General features: G+C 43.5%; 1 protein-coding gene across 4 annotated transcripts; it reads right to left on the bottom strand.

The window, feature by feature from the left end:
* Nucleotides 1-468: 468 nt before the first annotated feature.
* Nucleotides 469-24813, bottom strand: Tmpo (thymopoietin). Of its 4 annotated transcripts, XM_075954679.1 has the most exons (9): nt 24240-24801; nt 17976-18102; nt 15622-15780; nt 10339-10436; nt 5596-5715; nt 5398-5493; nt 4951-5061; nt 4077-4165; nt 469-2582 (listed from the first exon to the last, which is right to left on the bottom strand). In XM_075954679.1, exons 1-9 carry the CDS (start codon nt 24513-24515, stop codon nt 2300-2302), a joined length of 1359 nt encoding a protein of 452 aa, XP_075810794.1. In that variant the 5' UTR covers nt 24516-24801; the 3' UTR covers nt 469-2299. The 4 variants fall into 4 exon arrangements, with proteins under 4 accessions (XP_075810794.1, XP_075810795.1, XP_075810796.1 ...); XM_075954680.1 differs by lacking the exons at nt 5398-5493; nt 5596-5715; XM_075954681.1 differs by lacking the exons at nt 4951-5061; nt 5398-5493; nt 5596-5715 and having other exon boundaries at nt 24240-24800.
* Nucleotides 24814-25096: the final 283 nt, after the last annotated feature.

Raw genomic sequence — 25096 nt, 5'->3', positions numbered from 1 at the left:
ATGAATTCCAGTCATATTGAGGTTTAGTCTCAAGCAAGACAAACGATCCTGAGTGTTTCACATAAATACTTAAGACAGCAAACACAAGCCAGGCGTGACTGTGTGCTCCTTTAATGAGCACTTAAGAGGCAGGTCTGCGAGTTCGAAGCCAGCCAGGGCTACATACATAGTAAGTCCCTGTCTTAAAAAAGGTGGTGGTGGAGACAGTAAACTCAGATGTACGGCTGGGAAGGTCAAGGCTGCATTACAGAGGGAAGTGGTGCTTTGGGAGACTCCAAATGCCATTCTCTAATGACTGCTCAGGGACACATTTTGGAACAAATGGAGACCCAATTACTACAATAATTAGAAAGCAGGAACAGATTAAAACAAAAACTAAAGCTTAATCATAAATAATCATGTGAGAAATGCTACATAGACATCTTAAAATTTATGCTTTTTGAAAATCATTTATTACAACAACGAATCTAGAGGTTAATTACTTTATTATTGAATTATATTGCAAAGTCTACATCTAGGAATTAATAAATGCTTTGCATTTACATCAAGGACACATTTACTCTATGGAATAAAACAGACACAGACAGAAGACCAAATACACATTTAAAAAAAATGGCATGTTTTACCTGGTCCTACTTTTGCTATATTGGACCATAGTTTTCCTATTCCAAACTGACCTTATGTATGTCAAGTCTGATTTATTTCCCCACATCTTAAAACAATTTAAATGGGGTTTCTCACAATTTTTAATTACCAACAAAAAATTGAAAGCAATCTGAGAAGCAATGTCCGTAAACAAAGAAAGAAAGATGGCTATTCCCTTAGAGTGGACAAGTTGGGTAAAACATGGCCCTCCGTGGCTCATCTCAAGACACCGTTATTCAGAGAGGCAAGCACTTCAGACCTCAGTCAGTTGCCCACATGCCCTGAAAGACCAGAGACCTAAGGTCGCTATGGCAAAAGTTTACTTAAAAAGTCGACAAAATATCTAAAAGCTAAACACAGTAATAGTCAATTCAGGATTGTGTGTTGGCCTAAATATTCATCTTCAGCTTCTTCCTTTTTAAAAATTAAAATTATCTTTACATTTTGGATGTTATTAAAAATAATTTACATTTTTAGTGTGCTTTATGGTCAGTGCCTGTAAAACTGCAACTTAAATGACTAAGTTTAGAATTTTTATGCTTTCCTTGATTCTACTAAAATTTAAACTTAATGCAACGTTATCTATGCCATACATGAGGTAAATTTCAGCTAAAAAATAAGACAGCCATAAGGATACTGTTAATCATTTCCAGAGTACATAAAATCATAATGCCCACCTTATTTGAATTACAGATTAAGCATTTGCTACTGCATATGTGATTTAAAAGCAAATGTTATACTTTTAAATCAAATTACAACAGGAATTATATGGTTAAGGCAAACAAAAGCCCCATAAACACCCTTCTTCAACCCAAAACAAAACAAAAACCCCTTTGCAAAAAAAAGTTTTTTGGTAATACATGTTGAAACAATGAATCCAAATGAAACAGAGGACCAGTGTTTCGTTTCTAACTTCTAAGCAAACACCCCTGCACACTTGTTTGATGATAAGCTGGACTGACAGGATTCCAAGGACAGCCGCACTGCGAGCGAGCTGTCAGCTCTCCCCATAGGCACAGCCAGCTCACGGGAGCCTAAAACCGGCATCCAAGCTGCCCTAAAAGATCCCTGTGGAAAAATCAAGCGTACTTAAGTGGTTTTAATGAAGCAGGATTTTCATGATATGTAAAGTACTTCAGGCAGTATGACAGGACTGCACAGCAATGCCACCACTCACAGAAGTCACAGGAGAGCTCACTGCTGCACCTTCCATGAAGAAACCACTGCGCTACAACTGCGTGGCCCTCTCTGACTGAACTCCATTCACAGTTGCGAGATTTTTCACTCAGTAGAGAATAAGTCATAAATCTTTTCTGTAGGAATTCCAAGTATTTAATGTGTAGCTTCACATTACACCACGTTTTGCCTTATTTCCAAATACACAAAACAATGCATTTCCCCCAAAAGTGAAATAAGATGTCCACGTTAAAAAAATAAAGCCTACAAAAAAGTTCCGAAGCTAAAAAAACTCTTCATATGGCACAGTGTGATCTCCGGAGTGCACAACACCGAAATGAGGTCCATGGATGCAGATGCCGTGTTTGCTTTGCAGTGCAGCACAGAGGTGAAATCACACGTTCAGGTCTTCAGTCAACAGTGGACACAAATGTTTCCAAAGACAGGAGACCAAGTTGAATGTGCCGAAGCGACTTCTTCAGTTGGACGTTTTAGACTTTTGAAGAAAATGAGAGAAGGGATTTCCCTGGTTGGTTTCCATAGCTTGATAGACCAAAAACAGAAAAACCGCCACCATGACAAACAGCAACACTTTTATCCACATGGGAATGGAGCGTCCCTTCTTCGTCTTTTCCGACTTGACGTCTGCCAAGGGAACATACTTGGGGACGTATTTGGATGTGAATGATTCTTCCATCCGGAAGTCACTGAGCTCCAGCGGCCGGCCTGCAGCCCCTTTGATTGGCCTGCGGCAGCTAGCACTGTTCAAAGGGAAAGGGAATTTCAGATTATCCTCAGACCAACAACAAATGTTAGTACACACACTAATTCTAAGCACACTGTATACAGCAGCAGCAGCAGAAACTGAACACATAAAATCAGGGAGCCTAATTGTTACATGTTTTCCTGTATTTTCTTTTTTTCTGTGGTGGTGTGGGAGGTGAGCCAGGGCCTTGCACGCTATGTGGGCATTTATTATAGAGCTAAAGCCACAACCACATTTGAATCTTTAAAATTTAATCTTAGAAAGGCTGGGCTCGCAACCAAAAAGCTAAGAGTTCGGGTCTCAGCATTCACAGCCATTTCTTCAGCCACCTTTAGCCAGGAGTGGTGGCAAAAATCTTTAATTAATCCCAGTACTTGGGAGGCCAGTTTGGTCTTTAGAGCAAGTTCCAGGTCAGCCAGGGAGGGCTACACAGAGAGACCCTGTTTCAAAAAACCCTCTAAAGAAGTTAGCTGCACCATTTATTATAAGATAATACTTAAATTATGGATAAATACTCTCTAAGTACATCTTAAAGGCTTTTCAAAGGTTATTTAGGAGGAAAAGAAGAAAGATATTAGGTTGCTTTGGCTGTAAATCTTTCAGCTATGAAGAATTAAGTTGTGTATGGCTCTGCATGTCTGCGATCCCGCATATGGGAGGTGTGTCAGGAGCTGAAGACACCTGCCCACACACAAACAAAACCCGGGTTGCAGCGCACACATCCGTAAACTCAGCATTTAGGTGAAAGCACGAGGTTTGGGGGTTCAAGGTTATCCTCAGCTACACAGTGAGTTCAGGGCCAACCCAGGCTACACGAGACCAGGCAGTACTAGGACAATGGCTTAGTTTAACATGCGTGTATATTCACGGCTAGTCAACTGATTCAGCCAGTGAAAACAGTCATTGCTTGCCTAACCAAGCTTGCTGTCCTGAGTTCAAGCCTCAGAACCCAGGTGAAGTAGGAAAACAACCCCCGGACAAGGCCAAAGACAGGATTCCTGGGGCTTGTTAGCCAGTCAATCTAGCTGAACTGGTAAGCCTCAGGTTTAGTGAAAGCCCCTGTCTCAATTAAAGCAGGAAGGATTCAGGAGATGCCTCAGCGGATCAAACATTCTGGCCACGTCCACAACTCCAGGTTCAGTGAGAGCCCCTGTCTCAAAATAATAAGTGGGGAGCAATAGAGGAAGTCATTTGACACCAGTGTTTACCCCTGGCTCCAATAAGTACACAGGAACACACAAAATAAAATTAAAAATAACTTACTGGGACAGAGCTCACCAGACATGTATGACCTCCTGGATTTTATCCCAAGTACTGGCAAACCCTGTCCCCATTTGCTCCCTAAAAGAGTTAATATCTGGCTTGATAAAATGAACTCAGGCGATTCAATTGTCATGGAGGTGAACCACAGCAGCTGAGGACAAAGGGTCAGCAACACTGTCACGAAGACCTGGAAGCTCTCCAGTCTCCATCCAGTCATTCCCAGTACCTAATGCCTGTTGGAGTAGATGCTTCATAGGGGAACATTTCCTTAAGAATATCCCTCTCTACTCTTCTTTCCTCTGTTTTTTCGACTACCTAGTAAGAAACAAAGAAACAAACACAAGTTAAAATTTAGGATACATAAGCAATAATTAAAATACCTAAACACTTTAGGAACAAAATACCCTCTCATCTAGCCTAACTTTGTTATCATCTAAGTATTTACAAGTCTCCTAGACTCTTCAAACTTCATGACTGAACAATATCTTAAGGTAGTTAGTAGAGGGAAAATTGCCACACATTCAAGAGCGAAACACCCAGCAACCTGGCTGCAAATTCCCTGCTAAACTTCCTTGTTCTACATGCAGAGTGCACTGTTTCTTCCAGTTAGAAATTCTGGGATAGAGTAAAGGGTTAAACGCAGAAGATGCCTAATTAATACAGACCTGTATCTTAAGTCAACCGAGCTATTCCAACTAAAAAATCATCTCCTTTGCTAAAGATTAAAGTGAGCCATGCGGTTAGCATTGTAAAGATCAGACAGTTCACCAGTTATCTGAAATTCTTATCACTTGACTTTCCAACAGAAGTGCAGCTTCCCTTACACCCAAGGAGCATTTTAAGCATGGATCCGTGACAGAAAGTTACAAAGCAGCACACAGACTCCCTGCAGTCAGGAACTGAAGAGCCACACAGCAGCAAGAGCACGGTATGATTAGTAGGTCATATTATATTAATTTCCATTTGCAAAACTAAAATTGTCTTTAAGCCACATATCCACACATGAACATACATAGACCTCCCAGCAGAATTCTGTTCCCTCCCAATTAAGAAAATAACTCTGAAAGATGACAGCAGTGGGCTAAATTGTATTCATTTACTTCAGCTCTTGTCAATGGTTTCTTTGGTGTTCTTCTGGGTATGTCTGAGAACTCAGGGATTGGCAGAATAGAAGATGTAGGCTTGAAATTTCCAGTCAACCTATTGACCACCTGCCAAGATTCAAATTATTCAGACTCAGGATTAGGCAAACATAGCAAAGACACTTGCTTTGATTTTCCCCTAATAAAATATCAGTAACAGGATCTAGAAACACATTCCGTGCTTCTTTTGCGACCTCTTTGTAATTCTTCAAATATTTAGTAAAAAGTATTTTTCAGTTATTTAGGATTCTTGCACAATGAATTAAATTTATTTGTAAAATGATTGAGTAAATTAGTGTAAAATGTAATATAAATCTGTGATTTGCCAGAATTCACCACCTCCCAAATTCCACCTGTGGGCTAAGTCTAAAGAGCAGCACTTAGGTAGTTATGAAACATATTTACTAAGGACTCGTTGCTTGAAGCCTTTATAGTCTCAGCTATGGGAGTACTCTCTGAAATTACTGCACCATCTATACGAAAAGGCTGGGAAGCTTCCACCTGTTAGTTTGAAAACAGAACAAAAAGAATAAATGCAAAATAATCACTAAATCCCTACCAATCTGAAAACCCAACTCTAAGCAATAAGCCTTGCATCATCACCCTTTTTCTTGGCGTTCTTCTGGGCCCTCTCGAAGACTCCCTAGTTAGTGCCTGCAGAGGTCCGCCTCTGGAAGATCCACTGGTCCATTCAGTCTCAGGCACTCCGGCTTGAGAGTAGCTCTAGTCAAGCATCGACACGTTAAATAGTCAGATTCTAACACAATATCATACCAAGAAGCCAACAACTCTCCAAATGCCAGCAATTACAAGCAATGCTATGCCCTAGAAGTATGTAAAGATACTGACTTTGCTGTCTTGTAAGCAGAGAACTGATGACGACTTATCCGCACATCATTTGTTACAATCCACTTTCTAAACTCAAAATTTCCTAAGTATCTGTGTTATTTTCCCTAGGAAACAATCAGGTTCAAGGCCCCTAACAAGTCACTGACAAACTGTGATTGTATGCTCACCTCCCTACAGAAAGCAGAGAGCTGCTGCCTCCCCCCCCCCCCCCCCCCGGGTAAAAAGGACTTTAGTGGCCGAGCACAGCAGCTCTAACACTTGCAATCCTGTGGCTTCAGGGGGCATAAGCAAGAGAACTGCTACGATTCTAGGACAGCCTAGGTAGGGTACATGAGACTGACTTAAAAAATATAATTTAGGGCTGAGGACATAGCTTGCTTAGCAGTGTTCATGCCACACTCAGTCACTAGCACAAGAGACTCTTAGCAGTTCTTACATGCTAGCTCAAACCCATTCAGCCAGAGCTTCGCAGCAGTACAGTGTTCTTAGGCTGCCGCAGCTTGTTTAAGACAATACTGTATGGACATCAACGGCAGCTCTATGTCTAACGTAGTACCTAGTAAACACAAAGAGCTACTTTTTACTCTTATCCTGTGATAAGCGTGTTGACTTACTGGAAGTACCACCCCGAAACAAGTAGTCTCTTAATTGAATTTCATGTTTATCTTCACTTTGATTAACATTATAAGAGCTTTTTTTTCTTTTGTTTTTTTGAGAGTGTTTCACTGTCTAGCCTTGGCTGTCCTAGAACTCACTCTGTAGACCAGACTGGCCTCAGACTCACAGAGATCCAACTGCCCCTACCGCCTGAGTGATGGGATTAAAGGTGTGAGCCACTACTGCCTGGCCAAAAAAAAAAAAAAAGAAACACCTATGTGTACTGTGTGTGTGGTATGCGCACATACATATCACAGGCCACAGAGGGCGTCAGATCCCCGGGACAGGAATTCCAAGCAGCTGTGAGGCACTCATGAGCCTGAGAACCCAGCTCAGGTCCCCTGCAAGAGCTCTTAACATGGAGCCACCTCTCCAGCCCCAGCACGGGATTTCTGCCTCACAATCTGAACCTCAGGGTTCCTTAGCCTGCTAGGAACAAATCCCTGTTGAATGTAAAAGACAAATCATAGAAATAAAACACTTAACATATTAAAACAATGAATTCCCATTAACTGTCAAATTCCCAACTATGTCAACAGAATACACAACATCAGCCCATAGTCTCAATCGTGGTGACACAGCTTTCATTTCAGCCCTGGCCTCCAGCTCGTCATGCCCCTATGCTGGCCTAGCAGTGCTGTGACTATATGCACACACTGCCGCTCACAGCAATGATCAGAAAGATGCATCCAACAATTACAGAGGATTACCTTACTAGCATATACAGTGTGAGTGCTCTACGCTTTGAGGCCCAGCAGGAACCACAGTCCTACCGACTATCAGCAAGATGATCCCTAGAAGTTCTGATCTATCATGGGGACGAAAGGAAGAAATAAACCTCTCACTGAATTAAGCTACTAAGTGACGAATAAGCCACAGGGCATCAGGTAGCTGAGGCATGTGAAAATACAGGAGGTGGACTATTGAAGGCTATAAACCCCAAACAAACTCTAAGCTCTGAACCCCAGCCCTCCACAAGAAAAAAGAAGTGTTGGCATGGTGGTATACACTTGTGAACCACAGGATGTTGAGGCAGTAGGATGATGAGCTTGAGGCTAGCCTGGGCTACACAGTGAGACTCTCAAACTATTAGCAAAGGGGTATAGCTTAAGGATGGTATAGGTACCTAGCATGTGGAAGTTCCTGGATTTGATTCTCAGGACAGTAGGAGAGAGGGGGGAAAGAGACTGTATCAATGAGCGAGGATGAGGCTCCGTTAGTCTCAAGTGCTCACCACCCACACGGAGGTGAGGCCTGAATAGTGACCATTCCCACTAACTCTATCACCCCAACAGAGAACAGTGCTCTCAGTGTGCTGGGGTACAAGGCATTTGGTGACGCCTAGAAAAACTACACAACCCTTTCACTCATGCATTTTCTCGAGACAAACGGAGAAAGATGAAATGCCACCTGCAAATGGCTGTTTGTCGTGGTAGAAACACCGCCTACGTGAAAAGAACTCACACATTCACCCAAGGAAAGCAGCTGAATAAATTACGGCACACCCACAAATCTCAACATGCAGGATCCAGCTGCATGAGGAATGGGAAGGAAAAAATCTATTTTGATTTGGAGTGAACTCCAGAACAGATGGGAGGAAGGTTATGACTGATGTAAAGGGGAAAGGAGCAAAAATAAACAATATTACAGAGCGCTTCCAAAAGAGAACAGACTCTAAACTTAGGGGAAAGCAATCAATTCTATAGAGTAAGGGAAATCCCCAGCAGTATATGAAGCTATAAAAAGTACTCATTCACAAGACTGAACACGCAGTATCTTACTTTATATCCTAGTGATATATCTTAATGAAAATGCAATGGATTGCACTTAGTACCCTTACTCTGAAACATGCAAAACATGATATTTAAATTAAGAAAAGAATAATTAGAAAAAAAACTAGATACTCAGCATGAGACACGTGTCAGAACCAAGTTTATAACCTGTATTTGTAAACCTGAAATATCATCGTGTGTTCACAAGTTCTCCGTAAGGACGGGAGAAAGAAGGGAAACGAGGGACGAGCCTCCAGACCCCGTCTATTGGGCTGGGAATGGAGCCCAGCAGTGAAGTGCTTGTACTGCATGCAGAAGGCTCTGGTACGAAGGAGTAATCACAACTGATCATGAATATAAAAATCACGACATAAAACATTTATTATCCAGTGGCGTTGGGCACACCTTTAATTCTAGAACTCTCATTTCTGTTAGTTCTTGGCCAGTCTGGTCTACACACTGAGCTCCAGGACAGCCGGGGCTACACCAAGAGACTGTCTCAAAAACATTTATCATCTTTAAAAACGATGGAGTGCTTTAATTTGAAAACTGGCAAATAAGAGGCATTTTTCTGGTTCTCTTGTAATATCTGACTTCAAGGTAACTAAGGAACTCAGCAAGGAAAGTCTTTAATAAAAGCTATAGAGCAAATAACGAGGCAAAGAGAAGAGCCATCATTTTGTAATTTCAAATAAAGCCACCATGACCTGAGGCACTGTCATCCACAGCTGCTAACCTTTAGTAAAAGGGCCAGACAAGGGTCAGCCTTTCAGCATCCGAACGTGCTAGTAAACTTTAGTGTATTTAAAGGAACGATCAACAGGAGGGCTACATCACTCATGAAACACTGTCAAAGAAACTGAATCCAAACCCAGGCCAACTCCTAAGGTCTACACTGTCCAATGTAGTAGTCACCAGCTACATACTTGTGCTTAAATGAAGTAGCCTCAGTCCAACTATAATAGTTAAAAAGACTATTCCATCCCTGACATCCAACATTTCCATTGCGACTAGACTGTCACACACAGGTATAGACTCCAGGATAGCAGATTATACAGAACATCAGGAAAAGGACCCAAACATTTGAAACAGCCTCCCCTGCCCGAATGTAGGAAATACTGTCACGATCAACTATGGCTGTCAAACAGGGAGAAGAGAGCTGCAATGGGAATCAATACAGAGTCCTTGCCTAGATTACCCAGTAAACCACGTCTGTTCAGGAAAGGTGACACAATCCTGCCACCCTGCATCTGGGAGGCACAGGCTGGAGGAAGCAGGGCAGGGCAGTGCACAGCTGTGATCCAATGCCATCTCTCAGGAAGCAGAAAGCTCGACAAGTTCAAGGCCAGCCTCGGCTACACAGTGAAACACTATCTCAAAAGCACCACAGAAATGAGGCAGACACGAGGGGGAGGTGGAATAACAATGTAACACGTTGGAGAGTAAGGATGAGAAGAATCCTTGGAACCAGGCGGAAATTAGAGCCTGTAAAGTTCCTCTGTAAAGCAATGTATTTATTAATGCCTTATACTTATTTTCTCCCCAGTTTCCTATAATTTTCCTCTTGGAAACTGTATCTTGTCATCCTCCCCACCCCCCCAACTGTAAATCTTTATCTTAAATAATGTAGTTTTAGAGTCATACTAACTTCAAAGTGTAGGGGAAAGCCACAAATGAAACAAAGTCGATTCAAATTCAGAAGTCTAGACACAAAGACAACAGACGTATAAAACTACTCATCTAAATTCCAAAGAAGTCAGATCAAAAGGACATCTCTGTCTTCTGAAACCATCCCTCTCAAAGGGAAGCACTGGCCTCCGGCACACCCGAGATCCCAGGTTCGAATCCACTGCACCAAAACGACAAGGCGGGCAGGCAGTGTGGCTCCCCGGCACAGGACAGACACCACAGGCTATGCTACCGACGCACCCCACAAACTACCTGTTTCCCACACCGTCTAACGACGAGACTAAGCGGACGGAGGAGTAAGCTGGTCGACAGGCGGGACAGATGAGGCGACTCACACCTGCACACGGTGATCGTAAAGCTACCATAAAGCTCCCGGTACCTGATTGTGCTCAGTTCTTCTTTGCTTGAGGGTTACCGGTGTCTTTGCTCTGCCCTTTAGTGGCTCTCTCTTCTCAAGCTTGAGCTCTATTTTAGAGTCTGGAAATGACATTGGAGAAATCAGTATTTACCGCAACACTCGAGGTATGTTTTACTAATACCACTTTGGAACCGTGCTTTTAGACACATCGGCACGCATGACAATCTGTTTATTGTTATAAAACATCAATGGAGCAAAAACTGCTTAGTGAAATTTATCAAACAAACCCTCTTACCAAAAACAAAACAGCCTAAACCTCTACTTTTATAACCTCAGTCCATTTTTGTGGCTTCCCACTGTTTAATCTGGTTACTCCTTCCTAGTTACTCCCTTTTCCATTTCTCCCCACCCCTAGAATAACCTTAAACAAAAGAGAATTCGAACTGCTGCTGTGCAGGCTCTTCACTAGAAACCAAAGCCAATGTGGACGCATTTTTCTGTCTACGCGACACATCATTGCTGCACAGTAAAGGTTGGCTATTAAAATTTAGCATGTGGAAGGGGAGAGTTTTAAAAACAAGATTTGTGGCACCAATCATTTGATAATAAATATTAGCTGCCAAGGAGAGCTTTAATTAGGGGGTGTAGCTCAGTAGTAGAGCACGTACTTGGGGTGCTAGGTTCAATCCCCAACAACCAAAGAAGCAACTAAGATGATGAGTCTCTTTAAAGTCATTAACGCACTAACATAGTTTTAAAAAGAGCTGATGTTCCAATTCTTTCAGTCTTGATTTTACTGTAATTTGAAGACCTATATGAAATCTTTAAAATACACGGAAAACTCTAACTTCCCAGCAGCCACGGTGGTGCTACCTGTAATTTTAGCGCCCGGGGCTGCAGAAACAGGAGGGTCTAGAGTGGACTGGTCTGTGCTACACAGTGAGACTGCCTCGAGACAAAGCAAAACCTCTCACTTTTCTACTTTTGTCACAGTAAAGCAATTACTGCTAAAACTTTTATCCCAAGAGTTTGCTTTCTGTAGTCACACTTCACAGTGATCAGGATAACTTTGTGTCTTGTTGGCCTTCCCGTCTAATCTTATATATAACCTTATATGTAAGTCCAAACATGCCTGCCATGCCCCTCTCCCCCAAACAATAATTGAGAACAATCAAGTCTATCCCCAACACTATTACTAGATCTTGAGTGTATCTATCTGGTACACTCCTTGGTATAATAAATCTACTCTTGTTCTTTCTTTCAGAATCTCAGAAACTTGAGATAGCACAGAGCAAAAAAACCTACTAGTGAAACAGAAACTGACTAGACAAATAAGCTATCTGGTTTCAAATTAAGCCCTTGTTCAAATTTAGATTCTAACAGCCAATTAAATATATGGCCCTTAAATATGAAAGTATATATGACAAGAATATTTTCAATTACACTCCTGGAATGTTTCAATGATAAAATGGAAAGGGTATGTTCATCCAAACATTCAACTTGTTGAAACTCCAATAAGAAAGCACACATAAAACATGTTTCTGGAGACCACACAAACTGTTCAAATTTAACAACTTTATTGAATTTGTCGAAGCATTCTACAGGAATACATTGCTTTAGAGAAATCACACAGTACTTAACAGGTACATGTACACATGTACATTTCAGAAGACAAATACCACAGCTGCAGAGATGGAATGTGGAGCCTAAGAACACAACGGGAGTCGACATGGACACGCTCAGACTACTCGCCATGTCTCTCTAGTCAAGCTCCCTTACCTTACCACCATACAAATGAAAACAGGGTAATACATTGCTTCATACAGACATAGACATTGGAGTATAGGTTTTTAGAAAATAATTTAAACTTGCTAATTTTGTCATTCAGATCTGAAATTTAACTACCCAGGACAAACAACGCACCCCTTTTAAGCACATGTAAGTAAAAGAGCCCTGTCTTTGTAGTGTCTTACTCATCCAACAAGTCATGCTAAGTGAACAGACTATCTTCTTCTCGCCACCCACACTGCGTCCCTCAAAGTGTCGTCCTCATGCTGTGTGACCCATGAACCGCCAGCTACCTCCTCTATCTGAATGCACAACTAGACACTGCTTTCTAAAATTAGCTTACTAAAAAAATAAGCACACCCGAGAGCATGTGTGTACACATATCTAGTATCGTTCTCCTACAAAGTATCTCTAGATTTAAACTCTCATCACGTTTTTGGGTGGTGGACTGAACTCGGGGCCATATGCACTCAGCACGTGCCTCTGGACCGCCAAGACGCTGCCCTTTCCCTTCCTTTCTTGCAGTGTCTGAATTAGCGGGTCTGTGCGCTGGCACTCAAAGAGTTACAATGATCTGGCAGTATCATCAAGTGTGCTGTAGACAAAAGTGCGAACGAGAATGCAGACAAGTTTTAGAACATGTATCTAGTTAGCCAAGAGTGACGAAGAGCCCCGCTACAGAGGTGGCCGGCAAGACATGTGTGTGATGAAAACAAGCAGCAAAGAGCAGAGCAGACCAAAATCACGGGGCGCAAGCCTATCACTGCTGTGAGACTCGGCATTCCTGCACACTAGAGTGTGCAAAATAAATTCCTTTGAGAAGAAAAAAAGAACAGTATTTCAAGTGATTAACAATGTTTAACTCTGATCTAGGCTTAAGGGCATGTGAATGATACTGCTTAAAAAGAAGGAAAAAAGTGAGGCGGCCGGGCAGTGGTGGCACACGCCTTTAATCCTAGCACTCAGGATGCAAAGGCAGGGATCTCTGTGAGTTCCAGGACATCCAGGGCTACAAAGAGCCGTCAAAAACAGAACAAAATAAAACAACAACAAAAAAGTGAGGATTCTACTGATGTTTTGGCTGCTGGAACTCTTTTTTAAACCCAGAGTTATAAACTAACCAGGAAGAAACAGTGTAAGACGTGTGTGAAAGTGTCAGGTAAACTACTAGGCTTCTGGATGTGCGATCAGACTATGCTTTGATGAGTGGGAGCTTAACACCTGAAATCAGCTCTGCTGCGACTACAAGGTCTCAAAAGAAAATTCCTAGAAGCTCATAAATTCTACAAGTCAAAGCTTGTGTCTCTGTTCTTTATTACTGTTTTTTTCCACGCTTTTTAATAACTTTGTGTACTTCCCCTCTGAATAATGTCCCACCTTTAAAGGGGGCAGCAGTCAACTTATTCTTAGAAGCTGGGTTAATCTTACAGTCCTTCAACCACAGATGCCGCCGGCCCATAGTAGAAGACCCCATGGCATGGGCAGACGCCCTCACTCCATCAAACGCAGCATCACAGAGATATGAAGCTGCATCGTAGGCTCTGCTCAGAATCTCAAGTGCTTGGTGTGGATGACTCGGGTCTGAACTAATAAGCTGCGCTGCCTGGCTCAGGTCGGCTTGCAGAGACTTAGCTACAAAGGCAGTGTGGGCGGCAATCTGCACTGTGGATGCTGCAGCCTCGTAGGATCTGCAGAGAGCCAAGTCCACATGTTTATCACAAGACTCAACGGAGGACGCCTGACTTGCTGCTCCTGGGGTGGTTTCTGAAACGAGCCCCACGATTTCATCATCTACTGCTGGGACGGACAGTATCTGTGTTGCCTCGCTGGGAGAAACTGGATATCTGCATGCCAATGACGGCAGCTGCCTATCAATTTGCTGCCACTCCTCTTCGATTACTTTCAAAATAGACTCGTGCAGAGGAAAAGACGGGTCTGAGGCATCTATTTTATCATGTGGTTTGGACGTTTCTATTCCTAAGGTAGTAAGGGAACGAGAGACAACACTTTTGGCAAAAGCAGACATATGTTCAGATTCAGGTTTGTCCTGAGATGCCACACGTAACCCTGAATTCCCTTCTTTTACAGGCGTCTCACTGAGTTTAGGGACTTTGTGGGGAGGAGACAGGGATCCAGACTCTTCACGGCCAGACTGGCTGAGTCTCTTACATATGTTTTCTATATCCAGTATGGGGGCAGAACTAGAAGCCCCAGGCAAACTGCCGACCCCACCCTGGACTAGCAGAGAATTGACATAGTCTCTGATTGCACGGGCAAGCGGTGGAGAAATGACTTGGGATCTCTCTGACTCTTGCAGCACTTCCCTTTCACTAGAGAGAACTGACTGCTCCGAAACCTCAGACCCCGCAGCGCACGCCGGCTGGGCTCTACGCCTCCCTCCACGGTGAATGCTTTCTACTGTGTCTTTACAGTAGCTAGTAGTGGTCTCTCTTATCAGTGAAGGAGAAGCGGCCACAGAGGCCAACCTGGCAGAGAGTTCACGCTGAAAAGATGACGGAGAACTTTTCTCTACGCATCTATCATAGCTAGATTCTGAAGGAATGGATGTCTGCCCCTGCCCCAGCAAGGCTGGCTCAGCACCCTTAGCAGAGTGCACTTTCTTAGCTGCCTGCAGTTCAGTCCTGCCCAGAGGAGGACGGGTGGAGATTTCAGGAAAAGAAATACCCTGAAAAAATCCACCAGAGGGAGCGGATGCAAGTTCAGAAAAAGGAACAAAATCCCTAGTGGACTTCGCTTTCTTGTGTTCTTTCTTCTTTCCTGTAGAGGCAAAAGAGGCAGGAAGTTTAAGCGTGGTCTGGGCTGGTCTTACTCTTTGCCTCCTTGCTAAAATAGTGTTGCTGAAGAAAAGGACCCTATATTTCACTCTTGGCAACCAATTTGGTACACAGTGCCTTGGAAGGCATGGTCAGATTAAATAGTTACAAAATTAGCAAATTATGAGTTAAAACTCTAAATATCAAAGTCTGCATTTATTCTAGTTTAAAAAGGAATGTATGTCTTGTTCTATTTTAAAAAGTATTTAAAACCATGGTCAAAATTACCATGAAATCAAATTATGCAAGCAAAATTTTTCAAATAACTTGTATGCCTATCAATAGAGAAGGAAAGGTCATATTTAAATATTAACACTATATTATTAATTGTAAGAAATAAACACATAATGATCTAAAAACTATAACACTGAACACATAAGACTCAGCATATCACTTATATAGAATTTAAAAAAAAACAAAGGAGCATTTATCAAACTGATCATCAAACATAAAAACTGGAAAGACAAATATCAAATTAATGATTTCTTCTGGAGATGTGATAATGGAGAAAGAAAACTTTGCCTTTACAAAAATTCTATTTGAAGCAAAAGTTAAATGGCTACTTAGACAAAAAAAAAATTTCATATATTTTGTCAATACTGTTTTAAACTTTACCTTCTTTATGGTCAATACTGAGTCAGGAAAACCCCCACACATTTGACTAACAGCAGTTAAAATTTACCTTCCTCATTGTCGCTGTATCTGTCAGAGTCGTTACTTCCGTTCTGTCTTGAATTTTCTGCTGAAGAAGAGACTGTTGGTAGAGGAGTAGAAGACCGCGATTCTGCCCCCTGCTCCCTCAGTTTCAACAGCTTTTTCTCATACAGCTTCCTGGTTGTCCCTGTGGTAAGGCAAAAGTTCCATTAGTATTGGCACAAACTATCTTTTTACAAGACTAAAAACAAACAACAACAAAACGTTATGTGCACGGGACAGAGCAGATGCCTGGGGGCCAGAGGAGCCAGGTGCCCCTGGAGCTAGTTGCAGGCCTTTGTGAGCCACCTCATGTGGGCTCTAGCCAAGACTCAGGTCTCATAAAGAGCAGTACAGACTTCAAACTGGGACCATCTCTCCAGCACCTGTTCGAAATCAGCTTTTAAGTAACATGGTTCTAAAGTAAGTGATTAGAAATAACACATAATGTCCTCTTCCAAAGCACTGTTTCTCTGGAACGGTAACACAAGACCATAATGCTGTGGGACAATGGTGTGTGCCCTGTCAATTGTATTTTAATAAAAGTGGATTGGCCAGTAGCCAGGTAGGAAGTATAGGTGGGACAATACAGACTAGGAAGGAAGTCCTAGTCTGTAGTCATGACTCAGCCACAGAAGAAGCCAAGATGTAACTGCCTTGCTGAATATGGTCCTGAGCTATATGGCTACCATAGACAAGAATAATGGGCTAATATAAGTTATAAGAGTTAATAAGAAGTCTGAGCTACTAGGCCTATCAGTTTATAACTAATGTAGACCTGTGTGATTTCTTTGGGACTTAAAGACTTTAAGAGCCGGGCAAGACATACTTGAATATCTTTAATTTTTCTATTTACATTTGGCACCCATCTTTCCATAATTTCTGGAAGATGATACAACTGGTACATTGCTCACAAACTACACATATCTAGGAACTATGTAAGTAGTCTTAGGACAAACAATTGGCACATTAACATGTAATTTAGCATATTTTCATGTAATATACATCTCAGTGTCTCTCAGAATTTTACAAAAGATATCAAATGTCTATTGGTAATTATAGCCACAGGTTTGTCTATCTGTGAGTAGCCTATGAAGCACATACTTTTTTAAATTTTATTATATATATTTTGGTTTTTCGAGACAGGGTTTCTCTGTGGCTTTGGAGCCTGTCCTGGAACTAGCTCTGTAGACCAGGCTGGTCTCGAACTCACAGAGATCCGCCTGCCTCTCGAGTACTGGGATTAAAGGCGTGCGCCACCATTGCCAGGCCCTATTTTATATTTTTTAAGAGATTTATTTATTATGTATACTATGTTCTGCCTGCATGTTATGTCTACGAGCCAGAAAAGGACACTATATCTCTTTACAGATGGTTGTGAGCCATCATGTGGTTGCTAGGAATTGAACTCAGGACCTCTGGAAGAGCAGCCAGTGCTCTTAAATACTGATCCATCTCTCCAGCCCCTGAAGCATATACTTTTAAATCCAGCACTCGGGTAGCAAAGACAGGCCGGCTACACAGTAAAACCCTGCCTTAAACAAAGGACAAAACCAAATCGTTTCTAGTCATAGTTATAACAAACACACCAAGCCCCACCCAGTGTTCAAGTTTTTACACAAACCTAAAGTTGTGTGTGAATTTTTCTCACCTGGAGGTTACTGCCTAAACCCTGTAAGAGAATCACAATGACCCTGGCAAAACTGCTGCTACTTAGAAGAGCTAAGGAGAATCCAGAGCCTTGGTGCTGCTGCCTTCTGCTCCATTTGTCCTTGAAGGCTATCAAGACAGACTTAAATAAAAACATTTTTAACTCACTGAGATGACCTGACCACATTCCCTTCAACTGCCAGATAAGATCAGGCTTAGAGAATGGTGCCAAACAACCACTGACCAGGACAGCAGCAATAGGTAAACTTACATTTTATCTCCTGGAAACTCTCATTTTTTATCTTTCTTATTTAGAATTAAGGAAACTTAAGTGTTGATTGGTTATATAAATAACGACTGATAGCCTCTGAAGACCCAATTCCAGCCGGGCAGAGGTGGTGGCGCACACCTTATCCCAGCACTCGGGAGGATCTCTTGCGTTCGAGGCCAGCCTGGTCTACAGAGCTAGTTCCAGGACAGGCTCCAAAGCTACAGCAAAAAAACAAAACAAAAACAAAACAAACAGAAAAAAAACTCACAAAAATACCCAATCCTAACCATTAATAAGAGTAAAATAAATAAATAAAGATAGATAGATAGATAGATAGATAGATAGATAGATAGATCGATCGATCGATCGATTGATCTGGGGTCTTGCTTCTTGGAAAAGACTTTGAGATTTGATCAACTTACCCACAATGGGACCAGGATTTACCCCATATCTCACAAGTTGATCCAGAAGGTCTTCATTAGAGAGCTCGGTCACATCTAGGTCATCTTTATCTTCAAGTCTGGGCTTATCAGTTTTTTTTGTGGCTTTCTGTAAACAAAGTAGAATTATCTTCTCTACCTGGAGAGCACTCTTTTATACTCATGCCATTCTCTATGCAGCCAGCAAGTAACTTACTGTTATATTAGCCCCAGCAAATTAATTATTTGAAGGCTTTTCTAAGTTCCACTGTGTTAAACTGAACAAGCCCGATACACAAGTAACCTTAAGTAACTTAAATGTTAAACACTGCTGTTGGGGGTGAGGGTATGTCTCACTGGCAAGGCCCTGCCTAACTGAAGAGACAGCAATTGTGTGCCCAAAGGTATCCAGAAAGAAATAAAAACAAAGTAAAACAAATGAACTTTGCCGGGCGGTGGTGGCGCAGGCCTTTAATCCCAGCACTAGGGAGGCAGAGGCAGGTGGATCTCTGTGAGTTCGAGACCAGCCTGGTCTACAAGAGCTAGTTCCAGGACAGGCTCCAAAACCACAAAAAAAAAAAAAAAAAAAAAAAAAAAAAAAAAAACAAACAAAAAAAAACAAATGAACTTTGGTCAACATATTCTTTTTTTAAAATATTTATTTATTTCTTATTATGTATACAATATTCTGTCTGTGTGTATGCCTGCAGGCCAGAAGAGGGCACTAGACCCATTACAGATGGTTGTGAGCCACCATGTGGTTGCTGGGAATTGAACTCAGGACCTTTGGAAGAGCAGACAATGCTCTTAACCTCTGAGCCATCTCTCCAGCCCTAGTCAACATATTTTTGAGTCTTGGAATTACAGTCACGCTACAGTACCTGACCCAATCTGATTCTTCATACTGGGCTACCATTTTTTAATGTATAGTTTGAGTAATCTGGATATAGTATATAAGACAACATGAGAAAGAATGTAATTATAGTACCTAATTTTTATCCCAAGCATCAAAAATGAGGCAAAGGGGACCAGAGGATGACTCAGCAGTTCAGAGCACTGGCTGCTCTTCAATTCCCAGAACCCAATTGGTAGCTCACATCAATCTCTAACTCTATAGTGTCAGGGGATTTGAATGGTTTCTTAGGGCACTGGGCAAGTGACACACAGACATACATTCAAGCATAACACCATACACATAAAATGAAAAATTAAAACAGATAAACAAGAAACAGAGCCCAGGGGCTGGAAGATGGCTCAGCAGTTAAATTAACCAGCTGCTCTTCCAGAGGTCCTGAGTTCAATTCCCAGCATTTGCATGGTGGCTCATTGCCATCTATAGTTGGATCTAATGTCCTCTTCTCTTCTGGCTTGTAGGTATACATGCAGATAGAGCACTTCATATACATTATATAAATAAATAAATCTTTAAAAAAGGGAAAGAAACAGAGCCTAATCCATAAATCAAATAATTCAAAGTGTAATTGGATGATAAAAACCAATCCATTTCTTATGCTTTGGGTTGTGAGCCTAGCCTTTAATGGCTGAGCCATCACTCCAGCTCTCATTTCCTATAAATACAGCTCTACAGGGAATGTCTGCCTGGCACGCTCTAGGTTCCAGTCTGCCCTCAGAGAGCGACAAGAAAATAAAAAAAACAACAGAAACAATGCAAGGTTTTTTAGAAGCAGGAAACCAATTCACACTTCCATAATGAAAAAACTTCAAGTGAAAAACAAAAGAAATTGGAGTGGATATTATGTTATCATGAGGTGAACCAGAAAATAGGGGGTCCAGCAGCAGGCTGTGATTTTAAAATTTAATCTGTAGGGAAAAAAAATTCCAGGAAAACTGAATGCCACCTAACAAAATACATTAAATAAGAACAAAAATTGGGCAGCAGGTAATTTGGCATATATAATCAACAAAGCAGCAGTTTCAACCAAGAAGAAAGTATCACTGTGTGGAATTCTCCTTTTGGTAGCTTTAAGTATATAAATTGATCTTTTCTTTAAAAAAAATTATGTGGCCGGGCGGTGGTGGCGCACGCCTTTAATCCCAGCACTCGGGAGGCAGAGGCAGGCGGATCTCTGTGAGTTCGAGACCAGCCTGGTCTACAAGAGCTAGTTCCAGGACAGGCTCCAAAGCTACAGAGAAACCCTGTCTCGAAAAAACAAACAAACAAACAAAAAATTATGTGAATGAGTGCTTTGCCAGCATTACTGTGAATACCATGTGCGGCCACAAGAGGGCACCAGATCCCCGGAGCAAGGAGTTACAGGTTTGAGCAACCACGTCAGAGCTGAGAAGCAAGCCTGGGTCTTCTGGAAGGACAGTAAGAGCTTCCAAGCACTTAAATCCAGGGTGAGCTTGAACTCCCAGCAATCCTCCTGCCTCTGCCTCCCAAGTTCTGGGACTAGAGGCATGAACCACCATATCCAGCTACTATTAAAAGATATTCCACTGAACATGGGCTATGTATCCAGTTGCATTTTACTTGTACCAGCTTAAAGAACTCTAAAAGTTAAGCCAGGCAAGGCAGGGTGGCACACACTTTTAATTCCAACAGAGGCAGGCAGACCTTTTTGTTTGGTTTTGGTTTTATGGAAGCAGTGTTTCTCTGTGTAGCTCTGGCCATCCTGGAACTAACCCAGACCAGGCTGGCCTCGAACTCAAGAGACCCCCGTGCCTCTGCTGGGATTAAAGGCGTGCGTTAACACTGCCTGGGAACAGGCAGATCTTGATTTGAGGGCCAGCCTGGTCTACAGAGAGTTCCAGGACACCCAGGGCTACACCTAAAAACTGTCTCAAGACAAACAAAAGAGAATCCTAAAACTCCTATGAGACAGACACATTAATATCTCCATCTTACAAAGTAAGGACTGAGGCCCAAGACTAATCTAGTAAACGTTCAATGTGTTCTCTAGCAACATTTACACACTTGTTATATGATCCCTTTGCACACATCCTTTCCTGGTAACTATTACTACAGTAACTTTGCACTGCATTGCCCTGACATCAAAGAAGAGGAAAATCAGAAACTAATTGTAGCAGTAAGTTACTGAACACAAGGCACACACTTATGAAACCTAATTCATCAATTTCCAACTTAATTAAATGACTATTAGATTTTATATGAACAGGACAGGTGGTGGCAGAGCATCGGAGTTCAAGGCCACCCTCCTATACAAGAGTTCAGGTCTAGTCTGAGCTACAGGAATCCTGCCTCAAAACAACCCAAAACAAAGAGGAAAAGACCAACAACCAAACACATGTTTCACCATCAGCCCAGGCATGGTGGGCATACCTGAACTCCCAGCAGAATGAGCCTAAGAGAACCATAATTTGATGCCAGCCTGGACTATAACAAGTAAATAAATCCAATAAATAAGCATGCATGAAGTTCTGGATTCAACCCCGGCCCCGAGGGGTTCTCTCAGGAGTGACACTACTGGATTCCTTAACAGCTCAACTTGCACGCTCTGCATGCTCAAACAAAAAGGCAGATTGCAACTCCATAAATGTTTACTCTTGTGTTCACTATCCAGATAATTTTAACACCCAGAAACAGTTATCAAGACATAGAGTTAAAAGCCTAAAAATAGAAAACAAGACAAAATACACACGGCCCCCCATCATATGCACCCACGGTAGAACACTATAATGGTGCTTTGAAACAATTTATCCTTTAAAAATGTTTGCCAAGGCTGGGCACAGTAGCACTTAGGAGACCAAGACAGAAAAAAACCTAAGGATAACTTTATACAAGTAATCATAAATGTACTACGACTTACAAGTGGCAATTTAAGATCTAAATATCAAAACTCACTGTAGTCGTGTAGCTTAAAAGAATACAATACCAACTGATTGCCAATATTAATTTTTTTCAAGTAATTATCAAGAGTCCAATCAAAGGTTCTACATTTTAAAAATGTAAAAACTGCAGGTGGAGAATACAAACCTGTCTATCATTCTGAGACCCACAGAGCTAGCTTAGAGGTCCAGGGGCACAGGAGGTCCACTCTGCCTCCCCACAAGTGATGAGGGATCAACACCGTGCCTAGAAGATTCTTAACCGTCCCTCTGTGCTTAAGGCACAGCCCAACCTACTCAAAAAAAAAAAAAAAGGGGATAGGGTCGTTATTTAAAGATGAGTTGGGCGGAATGGCTAAGGTCAAAAACAAAAATCAGCACACACGAGGAACTCAGACATGAGAACTAACAATGCTTTTTGGACACTAACCTGTCTCGGCTTCCCGAGTTCCCAGGTTAGAATCGTGAACCACTAGGTTTGTTCTTAACTGCGGATTTATCATCACTTTCTCCCACTGGGATTGGTGATGCACACCCATAACCCAGGACCTGGGAGTCAGAGCACAGCGAATTCAAGACCAGCCAGGGTCATGAGACCCTATCTCAACTCAACTCCCTTTCCAAACACAAATATGGCATATTCCTTCATATGCAGAACCTAGATATTTTTTTAAGTGTAACCTTCAAAGTAGAAGGGGATAAAAGGGACCAACGGGAGGGCAGAATGGGGGGTAGTCAATTGGGAGAAAATTCACAAAGAATTTGATACACATGTGGGCTGGAGAGATGGCTCAGCGGTTAAGAGCACTGGCTGCTCTTCCAAAGGTCCTGAGTTCAATTCCCAGCAACCACATGGTGGTTCACAACCACCTGTAATGAGATCTGTGCCCTCTTCTGGCCTGCAGGCAGAGTACTGAGAATACTGTATACATAATAAAATAAATAAATCTTAAAAAAAAAGAATTTGATACACATGTAAGTAAAAAATTTTGAATGAAATCCAGTATTTTGTTTAATTAAAAAATGCAATAAAATGCATGTTTGCCCCCCAAAAGTCACAAATGGGGAGGTGCCGAATACAACAATAGGCGTGGCCGGTCAACATTTACTTATATATTGGTTTTAAACGAGAGCTCAAGCAGCTGAGGATGGCCACGAACTCCTGATCCGCCGCCTCCATCTCCAGAGTGCTGGGATTACAGGCACCCGATCCTTCCATTTATCGGGCTAGTGCTTACTAGACACCACTATGCGCGAGACTTAAGACACTGGGGGGAATGAAGTGCAGCGAAGTTTTCTCATCTAAATCCACACGTGTCTATGACGTATCTTTCATTTGAGCAATCAGAAAAAAAACGTTTAAAGAAAAAAAACTAACATTCAACAAGAAAACACTGTATAAAACTTTCAAAGAAGAAACTGACTAGAGGGGTAGTTGCCGCGGTAGAAAATGCCAAGCGGAGGAAAAAAAGGCTGTGGGTTCAATACCCAGCACTAGAGAAGCAAGCCGCCATCATTTTTGGTTACACCGGTAAACAGCCGCAACAACTCCAACCAAAACGTCCACTGGGCCTCTCAAAGATTTTAAGTTACAGCAATCAAGTACTTACTTACTTTTTATGCTTGAATTCTAAATATAAACAACAACAAAAACTATTTAAAGCGTACCCAAAGAACAACAACAAAAAACCCAAATAGCAAATATTTGGGGGAACCCAGGAGATGTCACTGATCTGGGGGAACCCAGATGTCACTGATCTGCGGCTTCAAACTGCAATACGGATACACCCGTACGTCATCAACTTTGTCTGCTTCCGAATCTTTAACTTCCTCGAGCAAAGTCTTAAAAACGGTTATCACTCTCACTGACGAGGGCTCTCCAGGACGCCTACGGGAACGACTTTCTCAAACGCAGTGTAAAGCATCCAGTTTACAGTTGCGCTAACACACGACAAGCGGGGCCGGCGGACGGCGAACGAGCACCACGCACGAGGCAACAAACGGTCCCCCAAGAACCTCTGCGTGCAAAATAGACTTATTTAAAAAAAAAAAAAGGCGGGAAGGCCTTTATTTCAAATAAAAATTGGCCAGAGATGACTATGTCGCAAACTGCCCTCCAGGGAGCGCTCTGAACCTAGCTTGAGAACCACTTGGGCACGAAAGCGGGAAACCGCTCGAACTTCGGCTCGCGTGCTGGGGCCGAGCCTACAGGGGTTTTAAGCCCAGGGCTCGGGAGGCCGAGTCTACACCGGCTCCGGAGCGCGCAGGGGCCCCGGAGCCGGGCCAGCCGAGCATCCGAGCGGCTCGTCCCCAGCCCTCTCCCCTCCTGGGCCGGCGGCCTCGGTGACCACGGCGACCCCGCGGGGGGTCCGGCCGCGCCGCCGAGCACGCGCCGCGGCCGTCAAACGCCCGTCCCCGGCGGTAGTCCCCCCCCCATCCTCCTCCGAGCGGCCTTACCCTGCCGACGGCGGGGCGGCCGCGACCCGCGCCCGTCCCGGAGCTGAGCACCGGGGTGGGCTCGCGCTCCTCGTCGCTGGAGAAGTCGGGGGGCCCCTTGCTGTTGGCGCCCGCGCCGAGCGGCGGCCGGTTGCGCGCCGTGAGGTGCTGCAGGTAGAGCTGCACGTACACGTCCTTGCGCTGCTCGCCGGCCGGGAGCGTCACGTTGTTGGCCACCAACTCGCTCTTCAACTTGTCTTTGGTCAGGACCGAGGGGTCCTCCAGGAACTCCGGCATCTTCGGCTACGGCGGCTCGGTCCCCCCCTCTCCGCGGCCCCTCGGTCGTCGCTCACGCCGGCGCGCTCGCTCGCTCGCTCTCCTCGCTCGCTGCTGCTGTCCGGGGCGGGGGGAGGAGGGATCCGGTGCCGGGAGCAGCGCCGCGGGGCCGCGCGGAAGCCGGGACACAAAGCCGGGGACGGCTCCACCACAAAAGCCCGGGGCGCACGAACGAGCGAGAGCAGTGGAGCCGGGAGCCCGCGGCGAACCTAGCCCACACACACAAGCTGAGGGGGGGGGGGGCCTGGCTGGCGCACGCCCCAAGAACGCGCGCCGCCATTGGCGGGTGGTGGGAGGAAGCGCAGCGCCCATTGGCCGGGAGGCTCGCGCGGGTTCCAGCCGCCGCGGCGCTGAGAGAGAGGTGCAGAAACGCAGTTTAAAAGGCGCTCGGGCGGGAGCTCGGGCTCCGGGCCCGCTCTTTTGCTCGCCCCTCCGCCCTTCCCTTCGGACGCTGATAAGGCACGGGGCGGTGCTGTTTGGGCGCCCCGTTTCCTCTCCTTCCTAACCCCGCCTGCTCCGGAGAAACCTGGCACCGGGATCGG

The sequence above is a fragment of the Microtus pennsylvanicus genome, chromosome 20 (genome assembly GCF_037038515.1).
Source record: "Microtus pennsylvanicus isolate mMicPen1 chromosome 20, mMicPen1.hap1, whole genome shotgun sequence".
NCBI lineage: Eukaryota > Metazoa > Chordata > Mammalia > Rodentia > Cricetidae > Microtus > Microtus pennsylvanicus.
The sequence above is the reverse complement of the archived record's forward strand: the minus strand, read 5'-3'. Positions and strand labels throughout refer to the sequence as shown.